Source organism: Strongylocentrotus purpuratus, unplaced genomic scaffold, assembly GCF_000002235.5.
Source record: "Strongylocentrotus purpuratus isolate Spur 01 unplaced genomic scaffold, Spur_5.0 spur5_scaffold_14, whole genome shotgun sequence".
Lineage (NCBI taxonomy): Eukaryota > Metazoa > Echinodermata > Echinoidea > Camarodonta > Strongylocentrotidae > Strongylocentrotus > Strongylocentrotus purpuratus.
The window spans coordinates 12,623,697-12,644,289 of NW_022145599.1; the positions used below are offsets into that span (position 1 = coordinate 12,623,697).

At 35.5% G+C, this 20,593-nt stretch overlaps 1 protein-coding gene and 2 pseudogenes across 1 annotated transcript; all 3 read left to right on the forward strand.

Annotated features, from left to right (window-relative positions):
* Nucleotides 1–847: 847 nt before the first annotated feature.
* LOC115923779 lies at nt 848–3,927 on the forward strand (annotated as a pseudogene).
* A 3,820-nt stretch (nt 3,928–7,747) lies between these two features.
* Nucleotides 7,748–10,575, forward strand: LOC591392 (toll-like receptor 3). The gene has a single exon (XM_030985069.1). The coding sequence runs from the start codon at nt 7,748–7,750 to the stop codon at nt 10,562–10,564; it is 2,817 nt and encodes a 938-aa protein (XP_030840929.1). The 3' UTR covers nt 10,565–10,575.
* Nucleotides 10,576–10,587: 12 nt separating this feature from the next.
* On the forward strand, nt 10,588–16,216 carry LOC115923780 (annotated as a pseudogene).
* Nucleotides 16,217–20,593: the final 4,377 nt, after the last annotated feature.

Below are 20,593 nucleotides of genomic sequence, written 5' to 3' on the forward strand. Positions count from 1 at the left end.
AAGGACCCTATAATTTATTATCTGCAATTTCTCCTCATCTAAGTTTCATTCAGGATGAGCTACAAACTTCCTGTTTAGATCAGATTTCAGACGTGAAAATGAAAGAGAAAAGCATGCATTTCAAGCAAGGTTTCATATTTAAAACTTCCTGTTAAAATTGCAAGGGAAATACACTTTACAACCACTTCAATAAAAAAAATTAAAAAACCTACACAAGAAAATATTTTACTATGCATGAATAAATGATATGGACTATTGAACAGGGATATGTATATTTGTTGGATGTACAGTTAACAACTACATTGTTCATACCCCTTGTATTTTTGATGTTTTTTTGTGTTTTCGTGCCTCAAGAATGAAAGGTGGACATTAGGGCATTCTTTTAATACTTTTAGATGTAGGTTTTAATACCTCACATCCTCAAGAAACATAAATCAAGTCAAGACAAGTCAATTTTTAAAACACTCCAAAAGACAAAACTTGGTAAGGGTATGATTAATTTAGTTGTTATTTGTATATATTTACATATATTTTCTTTACGGCATAGAGGATTTGCATATTAATATCATACAAAAGTTGATATTCTTTCTTGTAATCATGAAAAACCAGGATTTATGAGAGGCCTGGTATTTCCTGTTTTCATTATTTTCAGGAAGCTTTATGATTTCCCTCACAATTTCATTTCAGGTTTTGCATAAATAGATGTACATGATTTGCACTGTAACTCTACAGAAAAGTTATGCTGATGAGCATTGACGAAAGCTCATGCACGCTGCCGCTATTCCTGATCTAGTTTCTAAAGGCAGTATCATCAACTCTCATCATTAAGGTCTGTGAATGAAACAATATGGCTGCCATGATATGTGTTCATTTGGTTCTGGTTGCATCAGGAATCGTCTTCCTGCTCCTGCCTCAGTCTGAGGGTACTGCAAAAGATGTGGCTTCAAACAAGAATCTTCCAAAATGCCATTTAAATAACTCAAGTCATGGAATCATCGCCAATTGCAGGAATCTTGGGCTAAGAGCAGTACCTCAGGACTTACCAATAGAAGTGAATACCCTTGACCTGTCCTCCAACAACATAACAACCCTGCATGACGAGTCCTTCAAACACCTGCCAAATCTTGTTACACTGGCTGCATCTAGAAACCCACTTTCTGTCATCGAAAGCAAGACCCTGTGGCCCCTGACAATGCTTAGGTCGGTCATATTATCTCATTGTAACCTACAGACTATGTCTCCTCTGCTCTTTGTCAAAAACACGCTACTCACCAAATTAGACTTGGGTTATAATCAACTGGATACTCTTCCTTGTAAATCTCTTACAGCCATACCAGGACTTTCACGAATAGAGCTAGAATACAACAAAATAAAAAGTCTTAATTTCAAGGGATTTTCCCGATGGTCTCATTTGACGGAAGTATTTCTTCAAGAGAATGAGGTGCAAGAAGTCCATCAGAGTGACTTTCTGCCGCTGCAAAATACTACTGTTGGTAATTTTTCACTGTTTGGAAATAGGATACAGAAATTATCACCAAAAGCCTACTCTCATCTGACTTTCATAGACAGTTTTACACTTCAAGGAAATCTTCTCAAATCATTTGATATTCGACCATTTTTAGGAATGACTTATATCAACAAATTATCAATATCTTCATGTAAAATCCATCAACTTCTTCCACCTGACAATGCCAGTGATTATCATACCCCTTATCCGTCTATTTTGAAACTTGACATGAGGAGAAATTCCATTGAGAAAGTACCTCCAGGATCATTTTGGGGTTTCATATGGCTCAAGATGCTGGTTTTATCTAATAACAAGGTAACTTCTCTCTCCAACGAGTCCTTCTGCCTGTTGACATCGCTAATAGAACTTGACGTATCCTATAACAAACTAGTTGCCTTACCACCTGAAACTTTTGCTTGCTTGCCAAATTTAACAACATTGGATGTATCCAACAATTTACTACCAAATATCTCACCCCAATCCTTTGACGGAATGCCATTAATACGGTCAATCTCCCTATCCGGTAATAGAATCACCGATCTTAACTTTGGTAGACGACTTTGGACACTTGGGACTCTCAAAGTACTTGACATATCTAATAACTATATACCATCCATTTCTAAAGGGAGGTTTACAGGGCTCACCAATCTGCAGGTCCTCGATGTATCTGACAACCAACTTGCCAGTTAAAGTCAATATGCATTTACGGATCTTGTACTCTTGAGGGAACTGCATTTGTCAAACGAGAAAGTAGTACTCTTGAAAGACACCTTCAAGCAACTTCGGACCTTGCTCTATTTGGATCTGTCATATACAGATATTCAGGTGTCTCAAAGTTCTATTGAACCATTTTATAATATGACATGTTTAAAAGGTCTAAACTTAGAAAGTGCCACGCTGAGAGATACCGATTTATACGATGGGATTAATAATCGGTCACTTTTCTCTGGTCTCTTTTCACTAAAGAAACTACACCTCAACGACAATTATTTAGTCAGCCTGGATGAGAGAGTATTTCACAACCTTTCAAACGTTTACTACCTTGATATGAGCAAATCAAGAATACAAGTGCTGAGGCCGGGAGTCTTCGGTCCCCTCTCTTTTCTCAGGGTTCTGTATCTCCGTGAAAACAAGCTGGTGGAGATGACAGGAGACATTTTTCATGGTCTCTATCTACTGAATGCTGTGTACATCGCTGATAACATGCTTAGTGGTCTGGAACCGACAACATTTGCCCAGGCTCCTCGACTGACTGTGCTCTCTTTATCGGGAAATCAAATCAGCACCGTTGAGCGTGGGACAGTGCTGCCAGCGAATACATCACTAAGGTTGGACATTTCTAGAAACCCTTTCACATGCACATGCACCCTGACATGGTTCAGGAAATGGCTGCAGTTAGCTGACATTGATCTCCAACATCCAGAAAAGACACTGTGCTCTAAGACATCCTTAAAGGGATTGGTGAATCAGCCAATCATGGCATTCCATCCAGAGGATCACTGTGGTGCGAACATTGTTCTCATCACGGTTCTTACCTTCACAGGTGTAGTGCTTGTGATGATATCCATGCTTGCCTACAACAAACGATGGTGGTTGAATCACAAATTCTTTCTCCTCAAACTAGCTGTCATTGGATACGAGGAAATGGCAGAAGATTTCAATGCAGATAATTATCGTCATCATCTCAACCTCATGTTCGAGGAAGCAGAACAGGAGTGGGTTGACCGGGTCATGAGACCTTTCCTGGAGGAGAGGATGCCACATCTACAGAATATCATCTACGGAGACGAAGACCTTCACCTTGGTATGTACTACATCCCTGCGCTCTATGATGCCCTCGACAACAGCTTCAAGACTGTCTTGTTGCTAAGCAACCAGTCTGTCAATGATGCGTGGACCATGACCAAGCTTCGTATGGCTCTGGAGCATCTCAACGATTCAGGACTGGACAAAGTCATCTTGATCTTTGTTAAGGACATCGAAGATGAGAACATGCCGTACCTTGTCAGGTTGTTCCTGAGTAGAAACAAACCTTACATGTTGTGGACGGATGATGAAGATGGACAGGAATTATTCTGGGCTCAGTTTGAGAAAAGCATGAGAGCTAATAAGGCTATCAACAATGCAATTCCCCTCTAAATTGTATCTCTGACAAGCACAATATGAAGGTTTGAGGTGGAAAACGTGATCCACAGAGCAGAAGTCAAGTCATGACAACTGCAAGTCCAGTGCATTTTCCCCATACGTTAGAACATTGTCATCAATTTTAGTTCACCTTTGGTTTCCAAAACAGGTTGACAGCTCGACCAGAGCTTAATTAGACCAAATAACATGAAAACTAAACTCTTTCATTGAGGCCGCCATTGACATTAAGAAACTCGTTCATGACGGCCGTCTCCTGCATTCACAAATTCAGTAAATTTCCCGTATGTGTATTTTCTTTATGTGTTAAAAGGAATGTGTAATTTCTGAAAATGTGGTAATCATCCTAGTTAAATTCCTAATCATAAACATCAAGGTCATTGTAATCATAATCATATTCATAACCATCACCAAAATCAAAATCCAGCATACTAATAATCATCATAATCATTGTAAGTATAATCGTAATCATAACCATAATCTATTTAGTTTGATGCATCATTGGCACTATAACAAAAGAACATGCGTTCAAAATGTATTATACACCTCGGAAAAAGCGAGGTTATGATTCAAATGGATTAAATTTATGATTCCTGACAACATGGTAACATAATAGGATATAATTATTTTGCTAATAACAATATATTTGTACAGGTGAATATCAAGATGAAAATTAAGTGTATATAAATTATGATTCTTAACAAATAAAATTGTATGTGAAATGTAAAAATTCCTTTTGCTAATGAAGACAATGAGGAAAGAGCAATTTCTTCAACTTTCTCTCCAACATCAGTTTCTGCTATTTTGTTTTTACCTTGAATTTCTTTTTGTTTTATGTCTGCCTTATGAAATTTTTCTCACTTTTGAAAAACACTTATTCATTCTTGCAAATATTAACATGAAAACATTTTGATTTATCAATCGTCCTAGTTCAAAATTAATTATAATATTTTGGAGAATGTCATAGACATCGTATTGATATTTACTGAGTAGTACAAAAGTTTAAATTCACAATTTTCTTACATTTTACAAACGAGAATAGCAGTGATGGTGCATGATAGATTTAATACTTTTCGTCTCTGGTGCTGTAGTATACAAGAATTTTGATGCAAGTCATATTGTTTCGAACATTGCAAAATTCTTCAACCATAGAATTGTGGTATTTACCTTTTCCGTCGAGTTAATGAATTTAATTCAATTTGGTAACGTACATGAATATAGTTTTGCTAGCAACTACGTGTACGTGTAGATATTTTGGCTAATGATATAGGTATACAAGTCAAGAAGAAACTTGGTAATAGTGATTACACAAATTGGACATTGCTAGTGACACACGAGAGTAATTTGAATGAATTTGGCCTTCCTCATTGATACATGCTTTCATTCTGGCATCTGATTGTGTGATCCTTGGCGCCTTAGTTTCATATATAGGTACCTAGATATTTAGTCTTTCTACCTATAAGTTTGCATGCATGAACGATTGTTCATGTACATTTATGAATACATTTACATTTACCACAATTTTTGTATTAGTAACCAACAAATTTCTTAAGTAAACAGTTTCCACTAAATTAATAAATGTACATATTATATTACACATGCATTTAAAATCGTAAAATAAAACTGAACTATATTCTGAAAGCATTATGGTCACAGTTGAAAATGAATGTAAAACATTCAAATGAAATCATGCCTACTATGTTGAATTTAAGTTAGTGATTTAGATGAATGAGTATCGTTTCATTCAGTCAATACACCAACGAATTATTAATCAATATTTTCTGTGTGCCTTTGATCTTATTTGAAAACCTTTTAAAACAAAAAATGTTGGTGTCCTACTATATTTCATAAATATTACAGAATGGATTAAGTACATGCTGTCAATCGTGTCAATATGATTGCAGGGCCCTAGGTGGAGTTATCAATACTGATGAGGCTACCCTGGGTATACAAGACATTTACAATTTTTGTACTATCATTATCCACAAGAAATGTTAGGTGTATTAGGATTTGTATGTATAAATATGTATTGTATTTCAAGTAAAAGTACTATGCAATAAAGAAGAAATAATTAATTAAGTTGGATGGTATGAATTAGCTGCGCAACTAGTGTTTAGGTGTTTCAAGTTATAAAAGTCATATGAATTTGATGAGAAATCTAAATTTGTAAATGTATTACACATCTGAAATGCAAGTATTTAACTGGTTTATTTGTTGTACAAAGAACACATTAAAAGAAAATAATGGAAATACATCACACGCTGAACTTTTCTGCTCATTATTTCACAGTCTACTTTTATTATTTTCATAATTATAGGCAAGTTAGAAACACTTCATGTCATGCATAGAGTTGAATAATCAGTACAAAACAAAACATGATATATTTTCCAGAGTCAAGCTCCTCGTTACATGTAGGCGAAGTGTGACATTCATACACATTATAACAGAGAACAACAGCTTCACAATATTGATTTCCATAACTCTAGCTTTTAAATCTATATTAAAAATCATTCAAATTATAATCAATTTTCGAAACAATGAGGATATATTAAATTGAGGGAGAGAGGGAGTGAATGAGGTAGGGAGCGAGTGAGTACATGAGGGAATGTGGACAAGTGAGTGAGGGATAGAGTGAGGAAGGGAAGGTGGGAGTGAGTGAGAGAGTGACTGAATAAATGAGTGAGTGGGTGACTGAGTGAAGGAGGAAGTGAGTGTGTTAATGGGTGAGTGGGAGAGTGAATGAGTGTGTGTGCGAAAAGGGAGGGAGTCAGTGGGTGGGAGAGTGAGGGAGGGAAGGAGGAAGTGAGTGTATGAGTGGGAGAGTTAGAGGTAGGAGTTACTGAGTGGGTGAGGGAGTGACTGAATGAGTGAGGGAGTGATGAATGAAGGAGGGAGTGAGTGGATGAGGGAGGGAGTAGATGGGTGAGAGATGGAGGAAGTGCAGGGGTTTGTGGATGAGTGAAGGAGGGAGGGTGTGACTGGGTTATTTTTTTATTGGTTAACTTTCTTATCTTTAATCGAAATTTGCTCAAACCTTCACTAACCTATTTCTCTCATTTTGTTTAGTTTCTATCAAAATCAAACTAATATCAAGGGGGACTTTCCCTTTAGGAGCACTTGCTTCATTATTACTGTTTAATTTTTTTAAGAGCTTCATTAAGATCTTACTGTATGAATATTGCCACCCTTCCTTGTCTGTGCTACCAACGATTGTAGAATTAATCTTCCAGTCAGATATCTGAAGAAGAAAAAATATGAAGATTAACAAAATAATGAGAATGATTTTTAAAATACTATTTAACATTTTGACATGGTCGTGGAAAAGTTAAAATTGTTACATTGCTTTTCACTTTGGACTTGAATAAAAGCAAAAATATCCGAAACGTTTCAAGAAAAACACTTTGCATACATGTTAAATAAAAAAAATTCTGTTCATTTTGAATAAGAACAGAGTGTTAATGACCCAAAATTTGATTATTTTCAAGTTCTCCTAATCTAAGTTTCATTCAGGATGAGCTACAAACTTCCTGTTTAGAAAAGATTTCAGATGTGAAAATGAAAGAGAATTTTTAACAACTTTAAAGCATGCATGCATTTATGGCAAGTTTCATGTACAATGATTCATGTTAAAATTGCAAGAAAAATACTTTTTTTAACAACTTTAATCAACATAAAATACTAAACCACCACAAGAAATTAATTGACTATGCATGAACACAAGATATGGAGTATACAACGAGGATATGTATATATTAGTTACATGTATATATATATATATATATACTCTCCGAAAGGCGTAAAGGTTTTGCTTCTCGTTAACAAACAAAAATAGTTTTCGTCCTGTCATCATGATGAAGCAGAATTTATGACATTTTTAATATTTCCTGGTAACAATATTTTGAGGAAGCTCAATGACTTTCCTCACAATTTCATTTCAGGTTTGCATACAAAGATGTACATGAACTGTACTGTAACTCCATAGAAAAATTACGCTGATGAGCATTGATGAAATCTGATGCACGCTGCTGTCATTTCTGATCTAGTTTCTAAGGGCAGTGTCATTAACTCTCATACATTAAGGTCTGTGAATGAAACAATATGGCTGCCAATGAGTCGAATTCCATGATCTGTGTTCATTTGATGTTGGTTGCATTAGGAATCGTCTTCCTGCTCCTGCCTCAGTCGGAGGGTACTGCAGAAGATGTGGCTTCAAACAAGAATCTTCGAAAGTGCAATTTAAAGAACTCAAGTCATGGACTTATCGCCGATTGCAATAATCTTGGGCTGAGAGCAGTACCTCAACACTTGCCAATAGAAGTGAATACCCTTGCCCTGTCCTCCAACAACCTGACAACCCTGCATGACGAGTCCTTTAAACACCTGCCAAATCTTGTTACACTGGCTGCATATGATAACCCACTTTCTGTCATCGAAAACAAAGCCCTCTGGCCTCTGACAATGCTTAGGTTGGTCATATTACATCATTGTAATCTACAGACTATGTCTCCTCTGCTCTTTGTCAAAAACACGCTACTCACCAAGCTAGAGTTGGGTTATAATCAACTAGATACTCTTCCTTGTGAATCTCTTGCAGCCATACCAAGACTTTCAAAAATTGAGCTAGTTCACAACAAAATAAAAAGTCTTAACTTCAAGGGATGTTCCCGATGGTCTCATTTGACGGATGTAAATCTGCGGAAGAATGAGGTGCAAGAAGTTCATCAGAGTGACTTTCTGCCCCTGCAAAATACTACTGTTGGTAATTTTTCACTGTTTGGAAATAAGATACATAATTTATCAACAAAAGTCTTCTCTCATCTGACTTCTTCCATAGACAATTTTATACTTCAAGGAAATCCCCTCAAACCATTTGATATTCGACCATTTTTAGGAATGACTTATATCAACAAATTATCAATATCTACATGTAAAATCGATCAACTTCTCCCACCTGACAATGCCAGTGATTATCATACCCCTTATCCATCTATTTTGACACTTGACGTGAGTAAAAATTCAATTACGAATGTACCTCCTGGGTCATTTTGGGGTTTCATATGGCTCAAGATGCTGATTTTATCTGACAACAAGATAAGTTCACTCTCCAACGAGTCCTTCTACCAGATGACATCGCTAATAGAACTTAACATATCCTCTAACAAACTAGTTTCCTTACCACCTGAAAGTTTTGCTTGCGTGCCAAATTTAACAACATTGGATGTATCCAAGAATTTACTGCAAAATCTCTCACCCCAATCCTTTGACGGAATGCTATTAATACGGTCAATCTTCCTATATGTTAATAGAATCACGGATCTTAACAGTGGTAGACGATTTTGGACAATTGGGACTCTCAGAGTACTTGACATATCTTATAACGATATAGCATTCATTTCTCATGGGACGTTTACAGGGCTCACAAGTCTGCAGGTACTCGATGTATCTAACAACCAAGTAAACAGTTTCAGTAAATATGCATTTACGGACCTAATACTCTTGAGGAAGCTGCATTTGTCAAAAGAGAGGGCAGTATTCTTGAAAGACACCTTCAAGCAACTTCGGACTTTGCACTACTTGGATCTGTCATATACACAAATTAAAGTGTCTCAAACTTCTATTGAACAATTTTATAATATGACATGTTTAAGAAATCTGCACTTGGAAATGGCTCAGCTCAAAGATACCGATTTATACAATGGGATTAATAATCGGTCGCTTTTCTCTGGTCTTTTTTCACTAAAAAAACTACTACTCAATGGCAATTATTTAGTCAGCCTGGATAAGAGAGTATTTCACAACCTTTCAAACGTTTACTATCTTGATATGAGCAAATCAAGGATACAGGTGCTGAGGTCGGGAGTCTTCAGTCCCCTCACTTCTCTGAGGTTTCTTTATCTCCGTGAAAACAAGCTGGTGGAGATGGCAGGAGACATTTTTCATGGTCTCTATCAACTGAGAGTGGTGTACATCCCTAATAACATGCTTAGTGGCCTGGAACCGACAACATTTGCCCAGGCTCCTCGACTGACCGTGCTCTCTGTATCGGGAAATCAAATCAGCACCGTTGAGCGTGGGACAGTTCTGCCAGCGAATACATCACTAAGGTTGAACATTTCTAGAAACCCTTTCACATGCACATGCTCCCTGACATGGTTCAGGCAATGGCTGCAGTCAGCTGACATTGATCTCCAACATCCAGATAAGACACTGTGCTCTAAGACATCATTACAGGGATTGGTGAATCAGCCAATCATGGCATTCCATCCTGAGGATCACTGTGGTGCGGACATTGTTCTAATCACGATTCTTACATTGACAGGTGTAGTGATTGTGATGATATCCATGCTTGCCTACAACAAGCGATGGTGGTTGAATCACAAACTCTTTCTTCTCAAACTAGCTGTCATTGGATACGAGGAAATGGCAGAAGATTTCAATGCAGATAACTATCGTCATCATCTCAACCTCATGTTCGATGAAGCAGAACAGGAATGGGTTGACCGGGTCATGAGACCTGCACTGGAGGAGAGGATGCCACATCTTCAGAATACCATCTTTGGAGACGAAGACCTCCACCTTGGTATGTACTACATCCCTGCACTCTATGATGCCATCGACAACAGCTTCAAGACTGTCTTGTTGCTTAGCAACCAGTCTGTCAATGATGCCTGGACCATGACCAAGCTTCGTATGGCTCTGGAGCATCTCAACGATTCTGGACTGGACAAAGTCATCTTGATCTTTGTTAAGGACATCGAAGATGGGAACATGCCGTACCTTGTCAGGTTGTTCCTGAGTAGAAACAAACCTTACATGTTGTGGACGGATGATGAAGATGGACAGGAATTATTCTGGGCTCAGTTTGGGAAAAGCATGAGAGCTAATAAGGCTATCAACAATGCCATTCCTCTCTAAATTGTAATGCTGAAAAGCCCAATATGAAGGGTTGCAGTGGAAAATGTGTTCCACAGAGTAGGAGTCAAGTCACGACAACGGCAAGTCCAGTGCATTTTCCCCAATGTTAGAACATTGTCTTCAATTTTAGGTCACCTTTAGATTCCAATACACGTACTGAAGATTGGCAGCCGACCAGAGCTTCATGAGACGAACAACATGACAAATAAACACTTTCATTGTTGATTACTTTTTATTGAGGCCGCAATTGACATTAAGCAACGCTTTCATGACGGCCTTCTCCTGCATTCACAAATTCTGTAAATTTCCCATATGTGTATTTTCTTTATGTGTTTAAAAGTAATTTGTCATTTTTGAAAATGTGGTAATCATAGTTAATTCCTAATCATAAACATCGTGATCAAAATCATAATTATATTTGCATTATCATTTTAATCATAGTCATATTCATCATCATAACCGTGATCATATTTACAAAAAGCATGATCAATTATTATCATAATAAAAATTAAATTAGACGGTGATCGTAATCATAATCGTAATCAGCTAGGGTAATAATTTCCAAAGCTCTTTGGAAGCGCATAGACACCAAGTATTATGCGCTATACAAGTACGGACGATTATTATTATCATCATAATCATTGTAATCATAATCATATTCATAATGATATTCATAATCATATCCATCACCATAATCCAGATCCGGCAAGCTGATAATCATCATAATCAATGTAATCATAATCGTAATCATAACCCTAATCTCTTTAGATTGATGCATCATTGGCACTATAACAAAAGAACATGCATTCAAAATGTATTTTACAACTCGAAAAATGCGATGTTATATGATTCAAATGGATTAAGCTTAAAACTCCTGACAACAAGGTAACACAATAGGATATAATTATTTTGCTAATAACAATATATTTGTACAGGTGAATATCAAGATGAAAATTAAGTGTATATAAATTATGATTCTTAACAAATAAAATTGTATGTGAAATGTAAGAATTCCTTTTATTTATAAGGACAATGATGAAAGAGCGATTTCTTCAACCTTCTCTCCAACATCATTTTCTGCTATTTTGTTTACCTTGAAAGTCTCTTTGATTTATATCTGCCTTGTGGAATTTTTCCACACTTTTGAAAAACACTTTTTCATTCTTGCAAATATGAACAAAAATAAATGTTGATGTATCGGTTGTCTTAGCTCAAATTATTTATAATTGTTTTGGACAATGTCATAGACATCGTATTGATATTTACTGAGTAGTACAAAAGTATAAATTCACCATTTTCTTACATTTTACAAACGAAAATAGCAGTGATGGTGCATGGTAGATTCAATAATTTTCGTCTCTGGTGCTGTAGTATACAAGAATTTTGATGCAAATTATTTTGTTTCGAATATTGCGAAATTCTTCAACCATAGAAATTTTGTTATATACCTTTTCCACCAATGAATTCAATTCAATTTGGTTACGTACATGAATATGGTTTTGCTATCAACTACGTGTACGTGTAGATATGTTGGCTTATGATATAGGTTTAAAAGTCAAGTAGTTTGAATGAATTTGGTCTTCCCATTGATGTATGCTTTCATTCTGGCATCTCATTGTGTGGTCCCTGGCGCCTTAGTTTCATATAGGTACATAGATATATAGTCTTTCTACTCATACGTTTGAATAGATGAACGATTGTTCATGTACATGTATGAATACATTTATATTTACCAGAATGTGTGTATTAGTTACCAACAAATTTCTCAAGTATTAAAACAGTTTCCACTGAATTAATAAATATACATATTATATTACACATGCATATAAAATCATGAAATAAGATTCAACCATATTCTGAAAGCATTACGGTCACAGTTGAAAATGAATGTAAAACATTCAAATGAAATAATGCCTACTATGTTGAATTGAAGTTAGTGATTTAGATGACCGAGTATCATTTCATTCAGTCAATCATCAACGAATAATTAATCAATATTTTCTGTGGGCCTTTGATTTAATTTGAAAACCTTTTTAAACAAAAGATGTAAGTGTCCTACAATATTTCATAAATATTACAGAATTATTTAAGCACATGCTTTCAATCGTGTCAATATAATTGCCGGGCCCTAGGGGAGACAAATACTAATACTGATAAGGCTATACTAGGTAACCAAGACATTTACATATTTTGTATTATCATTATCCACAAGAAATGTTAAGTGTATTAGGATTTGTATGTATCAATATGTATTGTATTTGTAGTAAAAGTACTATGCAATAAAAAATTTAAAAAATAAGTTTGATAGTATGAATTAAGCTGCGCAACTAATGTTTAGGTATTTCAAGTTATCAAAGTCATTTGAATTTGTTGAGAAATCTTAATTCGTAAATGTATTACACTTCTGAAATGCAAGTATTTAACTGGTGTATTTTTTGTACAAAGTACACATTAAAAGAAGATACATCACACGCTGGACTTTTCTGCTCATTATTTGAGAGTTCTATTTTAATTATATTTTCATAATTATAGGCAAGTTAGAATCACTTCATGTCATGCATTGAGTTGAATAATCAGTACAAAACAAAACATGATATATCTTCCAGAAAATCACATTTGACTCAAGTATATGAGTCAAGCACCTCGTTACATGTAGGCGAAGTGTTGACATTCATACGCATTATAACAGAGAATATCAGCTTCACAATATTGATTTCATTAACTCTAGCTTTTTAAATCCATATTAAAAATTATCAAAATCATATTCGTGTTTTAAGGGAGGAGGATATCTTAAATTGAGGGGAATATCTAAATTAAAGAGAAGAACAGGTTCAGATCATTGGTTTTCCATAACTCTAGCTTTTAAAATCTATGTTAAAAATTATTACAAAAAATATATTTTGACAGGATGAGGATATTTTACTTTGAGGGGAATATCTAAATTTCTTTTCAGTCACTGGACTTTTAAAAGCAAGACAGGTCCTCCTATCATAACTGTTAACATGTACATGGTTTGAGTGACTTTTGAGAGTATGCTTTAAATAATGATAATCTTAGAATACAACAAAGAAAAGTAAACATTAAATATACACAAAGGCATGGATGAAACAAAAAACACTTGATGTCTGCATACATAAAATCACTCTTCTTTTAAAAGATGTTGGAAAATGAAAATAAAACATACAGAATATTTTGAATTTTACCTCCAACTTTTCATGTTAAAATTGGAAGAAAAATACACTTTTGACAACTTTAATCAGCATAAAATACTAAACCACCACAATAACTTGAATGACTATGCATGAACACAAGATATGGAGTATACAACGAGGATCATATACTCTCATTAAGGCATAGAGGTTCTGCTTCTTGTTAACAAAACAAAAATAGTTTTCGTCCTGTCATCATTATGAAGCAGAATTTATGACATTTTTAATGTTTCCTGGTATCAATATTTTGAGGAAGCTTTGCCCCTGCAAAATACTAGTGTTGGTACTTTTTCACTGTTTGGAAATAGGATACAGAAATTATCTCCGAAAGCCTTCTCTCATCTGACTTTTATAGACAGTTTTACACTTCAAGGAAAAACCCTCTAATTATATGATATTCGACCATTTTTAGGAATGACTTTTATAAAGGATCTATCAATATATGGATGTGGAATCCATCAACTTCTCCTACCTGACAATGCCAGTGATTATCATACCCCTTATCCATCTATTTTGACACTTGACATCAAGAGCAATTCCCTTGAGAATGTACCCCCTGGGGCATTTTGGGGCTTCATATGGCTCAAGAAGCTGCTTTTATCTTACAATAAGATAAATTCACTCTCCAACGAGTCATTCTGCTAGTTGACATCGCTTATAGAACTTGACGTATCCTCTAAGAAACTAGTTTCCTACTACCTGAAACTTTTGCGTGCTTGCAAAATTTAACAACATTGGATGTATCCGACAATTTACTGCCAAATCTCTCACCCCAATCCTTTGACGGAATGCCATTAATACGGTCAATCTCCCTATCCGGTAATAGAATCACCCATATTAACAGTGGTAGACGACTTTGGACACTTGGGACTCTTAGAGTACTTGACATATCTTATAACATACATAACGATATACCATTCATTTCTCAAGGGATGTTTACGGGGCTCGCCAATCTGGAGATACTCAATGTATCGCACAACCAAGTTACCGCTTACAGTAAAAGTGCATTTACAGACATCGAACTCTTGAAGGAACTGCATTTGTCAAACGAGATAGGACGTTCTTTGAAAGAAACCTTCAAGCAACTTCGGACCTTGGTCTACTTGGATCTGTCATATACAGATATTCAAGTGTCTAAAAGTTCTATTCAACAGTTTTATAATATGACATGTCTACAAGATCTGCGCTTGGAAGGGGCAAAGCTGAGAGATACCGATTTATACAATAAGATTAATAATCGGTCGCTTTTCTCTGGTCTCTTTTCCCTAAAAAAACTACGACTCAAAGACAATTATTTAGTCAGCCTGGATAAGAGAGTATTTCACAACCTTTCAAAAGTTTACTATCTTGATATAAGCAAATCAAGCATACAGGTGCTAAGGCCGGGAATATTCAGTCCCCTCACTTCTCTAAGGTTTCTTTATCTCAATGGAAACAAGTTAGTGGAGATGGCAGGAGACATTTTCCATGGTCTCAATCAACTGAGAGTGGTATACATCCCGGATAACATTCTTCGTGGTCTGGAACCGACAACATTTGCCCAGGCTCCTCGACTGACGGATCTCTCTTTATCGGGAAATCAAATCAGCACCATTGGACGTGGGACAGTACTGCCTGCGAATACTTCACTAATGTTGGACATTTCTAGAAACCCTTTCACATGCACATGCTCCCTGACATGGTTCAGGCAATGGCTGCAGTCAGCGGACATTGATCTCAAACGTCCAGAAAAGACACTGTGCTCTAAGACATCCTTAAAGGGATTGGTGAATCAGCCAATCATGGCATTCCATCCAGAGGATCACTGTGGTGCGACATTGTTCTCATCACGGTTCTTACATTCACGGGTGTAGTGCTTGTGATGATATCCATGCTTGCCTACAATAAACGATGGTGGTTGAATCACAAAATCTTTCTCCTCAAACTAGCTGTCATTGGATACGAGGAAATGGCAGAAGATTTCAATGCAGATAACTATTGACATCATCTTAACCTCATGTTCGAGGAAGAAGAACAGGAATGGGTTGACCGGGTCATGAGACCTGTCCTGGAGGAGAGGATGCCACATCTACAGAATATTATCTTTGGAGACGAAGACCTTCACCTTGGGATGTACTACATCCTTGCACTCTATGATGCAATCGACAACAGCTTCAAGACTGTCTTGTTGCTAAGCAACCAGTCTGTCAATGATGCCTGGACCATGACCAAGTTTCGTATGGCTCTGGAGCATCTCAACGATTCGGGACTGGACAAAGTCATCCTGATCTTTGTTGAGGACATCGAGGATGAGAAAATGCCGTACCTTGTCAGGTTGTTCCTGAGTAGGAACAAACCTTACATGTTGTGGACGGATGATGAAGATGGACAGGAATTATTCTAGGCTCAGTTCAAGAAAAGCATGAGAGCTAATAAGGCTATCAACAATGCCATTCCTCTCTAAATTATAATCCTGACAAGCCCAATATAAAGGTTTGCGGTGGAAAACGTGATCCACAGAGCAGAAGTCAAGTCGTGACCACTGCAAGTCCAGTGCATTTCTCCCCATACGTTAGAACATTGTCATCAATTTTAGTTCATCTTTAGATTCCAATACACTGAAGGTTGACAGCCCGACCAGAACTTAATGGGACCAAATAACATGACAAATATACGCTTTCATTGGGGCCGCCATTGACATCAGGCAACTCGTTCATGACGGCCGTCTCCTGCGTTCACAAATTCTGTAAATTTCCCATATGTGTATTTTCTTTATGTGTTTAAAAGAAATTTGTCATTTCTGAAAATGTGGTAATCATAGTTAAATTCCTAATCATAATCATCATGATCAAAATCATAATTATGTTATCAATATCATTATAATCATAGTAATATTCATTATCATAACCGTGATCATAATTACAAAAAGCATGATCAATTATAGTCATAATCAAAATTAAATTATACACTGTCGCTCATAAAGTTGGAATATTTTTGTTTCACCCCAATTTACGGAATTATTTTAAAAATAATTTCAAAATAATAGATCTAGATAATAGTATACATTCTCAGATTTAATTGAATAATAATATGCCAATGTGTGTTTTCTGTGACTGCTGAAGCATGTGTATGCTACTATGCTTATCAACTAGGGGACCTACTCCCTTAAGTCATAAATGACAGTAATAAGGATTAATGCCCCACAAAAGGGCACTAATATAGCACATCAACACGGTTTTGATCCTGGGGCCTCTCAGTTACGAGGCCATTGCTTTGTCACTGAACCATGACTGTACGCAGCGGGGGCTAGGGTAGGGGGCAGTTTCCATAAATTTCAAAAAACTCAGAAAATGCAATAAATTTTCAATAATTTATTGCATTTTACCCTGGTCCCCAACATAAAAAAATGCTCCGGACGACCATGCATTATAGCCCAAGGCATGGGCACACAGAGACAGAAAAGGAATACTTAAGACAATGGCATGTGTAATTAAGTAGCATACCTGTATATAAATTAGTTGTAAATATACACTGTTTCCCATGAAGTAGGAATAATTGTTCTTTGTAGGTTTACCCTTTTTCAAGACATGATTGGGACAATATGGTTTATTCTTAATCAATTTTTGATACTTCCTCTCAGAACTTTATTGTTTGATCTATAAAAGAGTCACAGAGATTAATCAATATATTTCTGAAAAGAGATGAAATTTATCTATAAAGAGTAAACAACATTGTCACAATTTTTTTCTCGAAAAGAGTTAATGAAAAATTAGTCCTACTTGAATAACCGAGAACCAACACACTACTAGAACTGAAAATCGCACTGATTGCAAATCACGAAAGCATAATCCAAATTTTACTGGAATAATCCAAAGTCATGGACAACAAGTACATAAAAACTAGTATACATAACAATAATCATTGAATATACAGTAACTGAGTTGAACAATCACTATAGAAATATGGGACACATTTAATTCAAAAACTAAGGGCTACGCATGAAATAACAATTATTATTGCACTTTTTTATTGGTTGGAATATAAATCAACTCTTTAAAGTGGCAGATATCTAATCTTATAAGTATTTCATCAGCTGATGTCATCATTTTATGTAATACAATTTACTATTCAACATAAAAATATGATACTGTTAAAGTTTCATGTACATAATTTATAAAGACCCAGCATGAAAATATTGCACTTTAATTTACATGTGTCAATAAACATGTAATTTCTAGCATTTACCTTATTTTCAAAATAATTATATGCACTTGTATTTTACAAATCTTTCTTTACATCCTTCTTTTATCGTTTCCGCATGAGCATCTCAAAACTAAATTTGTTTCGTATTGAAACTGTGCACTGCACTAAAGTACTTTCTATGACTTGTACCTTCGTACATTTTAAAGGACAAAGTCAATCAGCTTCAATATTAGAACCTTAAAAAGAAAACAAGTTCTATTGAACAAAAATTACAGAACTACATGTACACATACAATGTACAAGTACACTAGTCAAAACTAATGAAACTGTACATAAGTACGGTCAAACCTGTCTTTAAAGGCCACCCAACGCAAACAAGAAAACTGGCCACTATATAGAAGTGGCCACTAAGACAGGTTATACTCTACATGTATACATTTGTACAAATAATAATAAAAGACAGAACATGTGTATAGATATTTCTGTAATTTCTACAAACTAAAAAATGAAATACAGTGAGACATAAATAGTAGATTTTGTTTGGTGTATGAATACAAGGAAAGTGGGAATCTTTTCATATTTTTCTGGTATAGAAAATAACTCACAAACTTTTGATTGTTTTCAAAGTGATGGAAGACAACGTGACATCAAAAAGTAGCACCAATGAATTTTAGTTACCTAAAATCTATATATATATATATATATTTATATATATATATATATTTGCTTCATTTAAGTATACTGAAGGTGAATTTTTGGTCAATTATTTTAGTCAAGTATTCATCATGATATTACTGCAACAGGGGGTTTAACATGCTTAAAAGGCAAAACACAATGCGTAAATTCAACATCTTTTGTTTTGTTTCTTCTGAATTTATATTTAAAAAAATAAAAAATTGTGAACTTTCATTTAGACTAAAATAAGTAGACATAGAAATCGATTAAGGACTCTATAGATTTTTCTTCAATAACTATATACTTTAACTTCTGCAGGAGTGCTGACAAATTATATCCTACAATTGAAGTGCAAAGTCAAATGAGTAGTGTTATTTTAAAAATTCCCTCTCAAAGTGTATTGAATCTTATTAAAAAGTAAACAAATGAAACTCCCTTTCATAAAAAATATAACAAAACAGAAGTCATTATAATGATATGCACTGTACTTCTATATTATAAAAGTATTTTAAAAGATTAGAGGTAATAAAATGTGTTGCAAATTTCAAAAAAACTTACAACTACACCTGCACTTCTTGATGCATACTATGTAACCCAAGTAATATGCAACATGACATTGAAATGACATGGTCCTATTTTCTACTAGTCACAATAAAAATCAGTATCATGATAAGCATTTTATTAAACTAAAAACAATTGGCAAGCCGTTGGTTGTCTTTGGTTGATCGTTACTCTTTTCTTCCTTGGCTGTAAAACAAACAATAATATCAGCATCATTAAATCATATCTATAGCCTTCCCGTGTAAATTTTATTCACATATAATCATTTATTCACATCTATTTCACTCAGATTCACTTTACGATTGTCTTGCATAGTTTAATTTATTGTGTTAGATAATATGTTTCTTAATAAGTTACTTTCTAAAATATTTATTACTGTGACCGTGCCTGTGTAGAAAACTGGGACATTTACATGTACCTGTGCTCACTATAGGTAATTTTTCATAACTGATAACACATTCAAATTCATTTTAAAAGGAACATTTTGTGACCATAATGTTGTTCATGATGAACAAAGTATACTCTTTTTTATTGTTTACATTAACGGCAGGAAAGCCCTTGTGCAGACTTTTGCAAACTCAGTGCAACTTGGCAAGTGTTACAAATATATCCTTCAGTTACGAACGTATCATTTAACAGTCATAGCTTCTGAAACTTCTTTGTAAGAAATGAAAATGTAGCGCTATTTTCATAATGTCACAGAGGGAGATATTCTCAAATCAACAGATATAATGATCAAATTAATTTTGAATTACGTAAAAATATTGATCAAGTCTAGAAAATGAATATATATCTGGAATTGAAATATAAAACTCATTTATAAAAAAGCTATGACAAGTACAAGATAAGGAAAATGACAACATCAACGTCTAACACATTCAAGTGATACATTTCTTTGCTTTACTATTAAATTAGATATCAAAGTCAACATACTTGCAGAAGAACAGCTATTCAGGCTAAAGTGAGATTAACCATGAAAGAATGAATAAGGGAATGAATGAGGGAGTGAGTGCGAGGGTGGGTGAGGGAGGGAGAATATGGGTGTGAGATTAAGGGGTTAAGTGAGTGAGGGAGAGAATTCAGGAGGTAGTGTTTGAGTGGGTGGGTGTGGAAATGACTGAGTGAGCGAGTAAGTGATGGGCGAGGAAGTGTTTGCAGATGTGTGTGGGCGAGTGAGTGAGTAAGGGAAGGTGGGAGTGAGCAAGTGGGTGAGTGACTGATTGCGATGGGTGAGTGAGCAAGTGATTGAATGAGTGTGTAGATGAGGGAGGGATGGAGTGAATGAGGAATTGAGTATGTTAGTGGGTGAGCGAAGAGGGAGGGAGGGAGTCTGTGGGTGGGAGAGGGAGGTACTCAGGGAGTGAGAGAGAGGGGAGGAGGAATTGAGTGGGAGAGTAAGAGG

What these genes read in the sequence shown, in the direction of transcription:
- LOC591392 (XM_030985069.1), top strand. Translation starts at nt 7,748, where the DNA reads ATGGCTGCCAATGAGTCGAATTCCATGATCTGTGTTCATTTGATGTTG.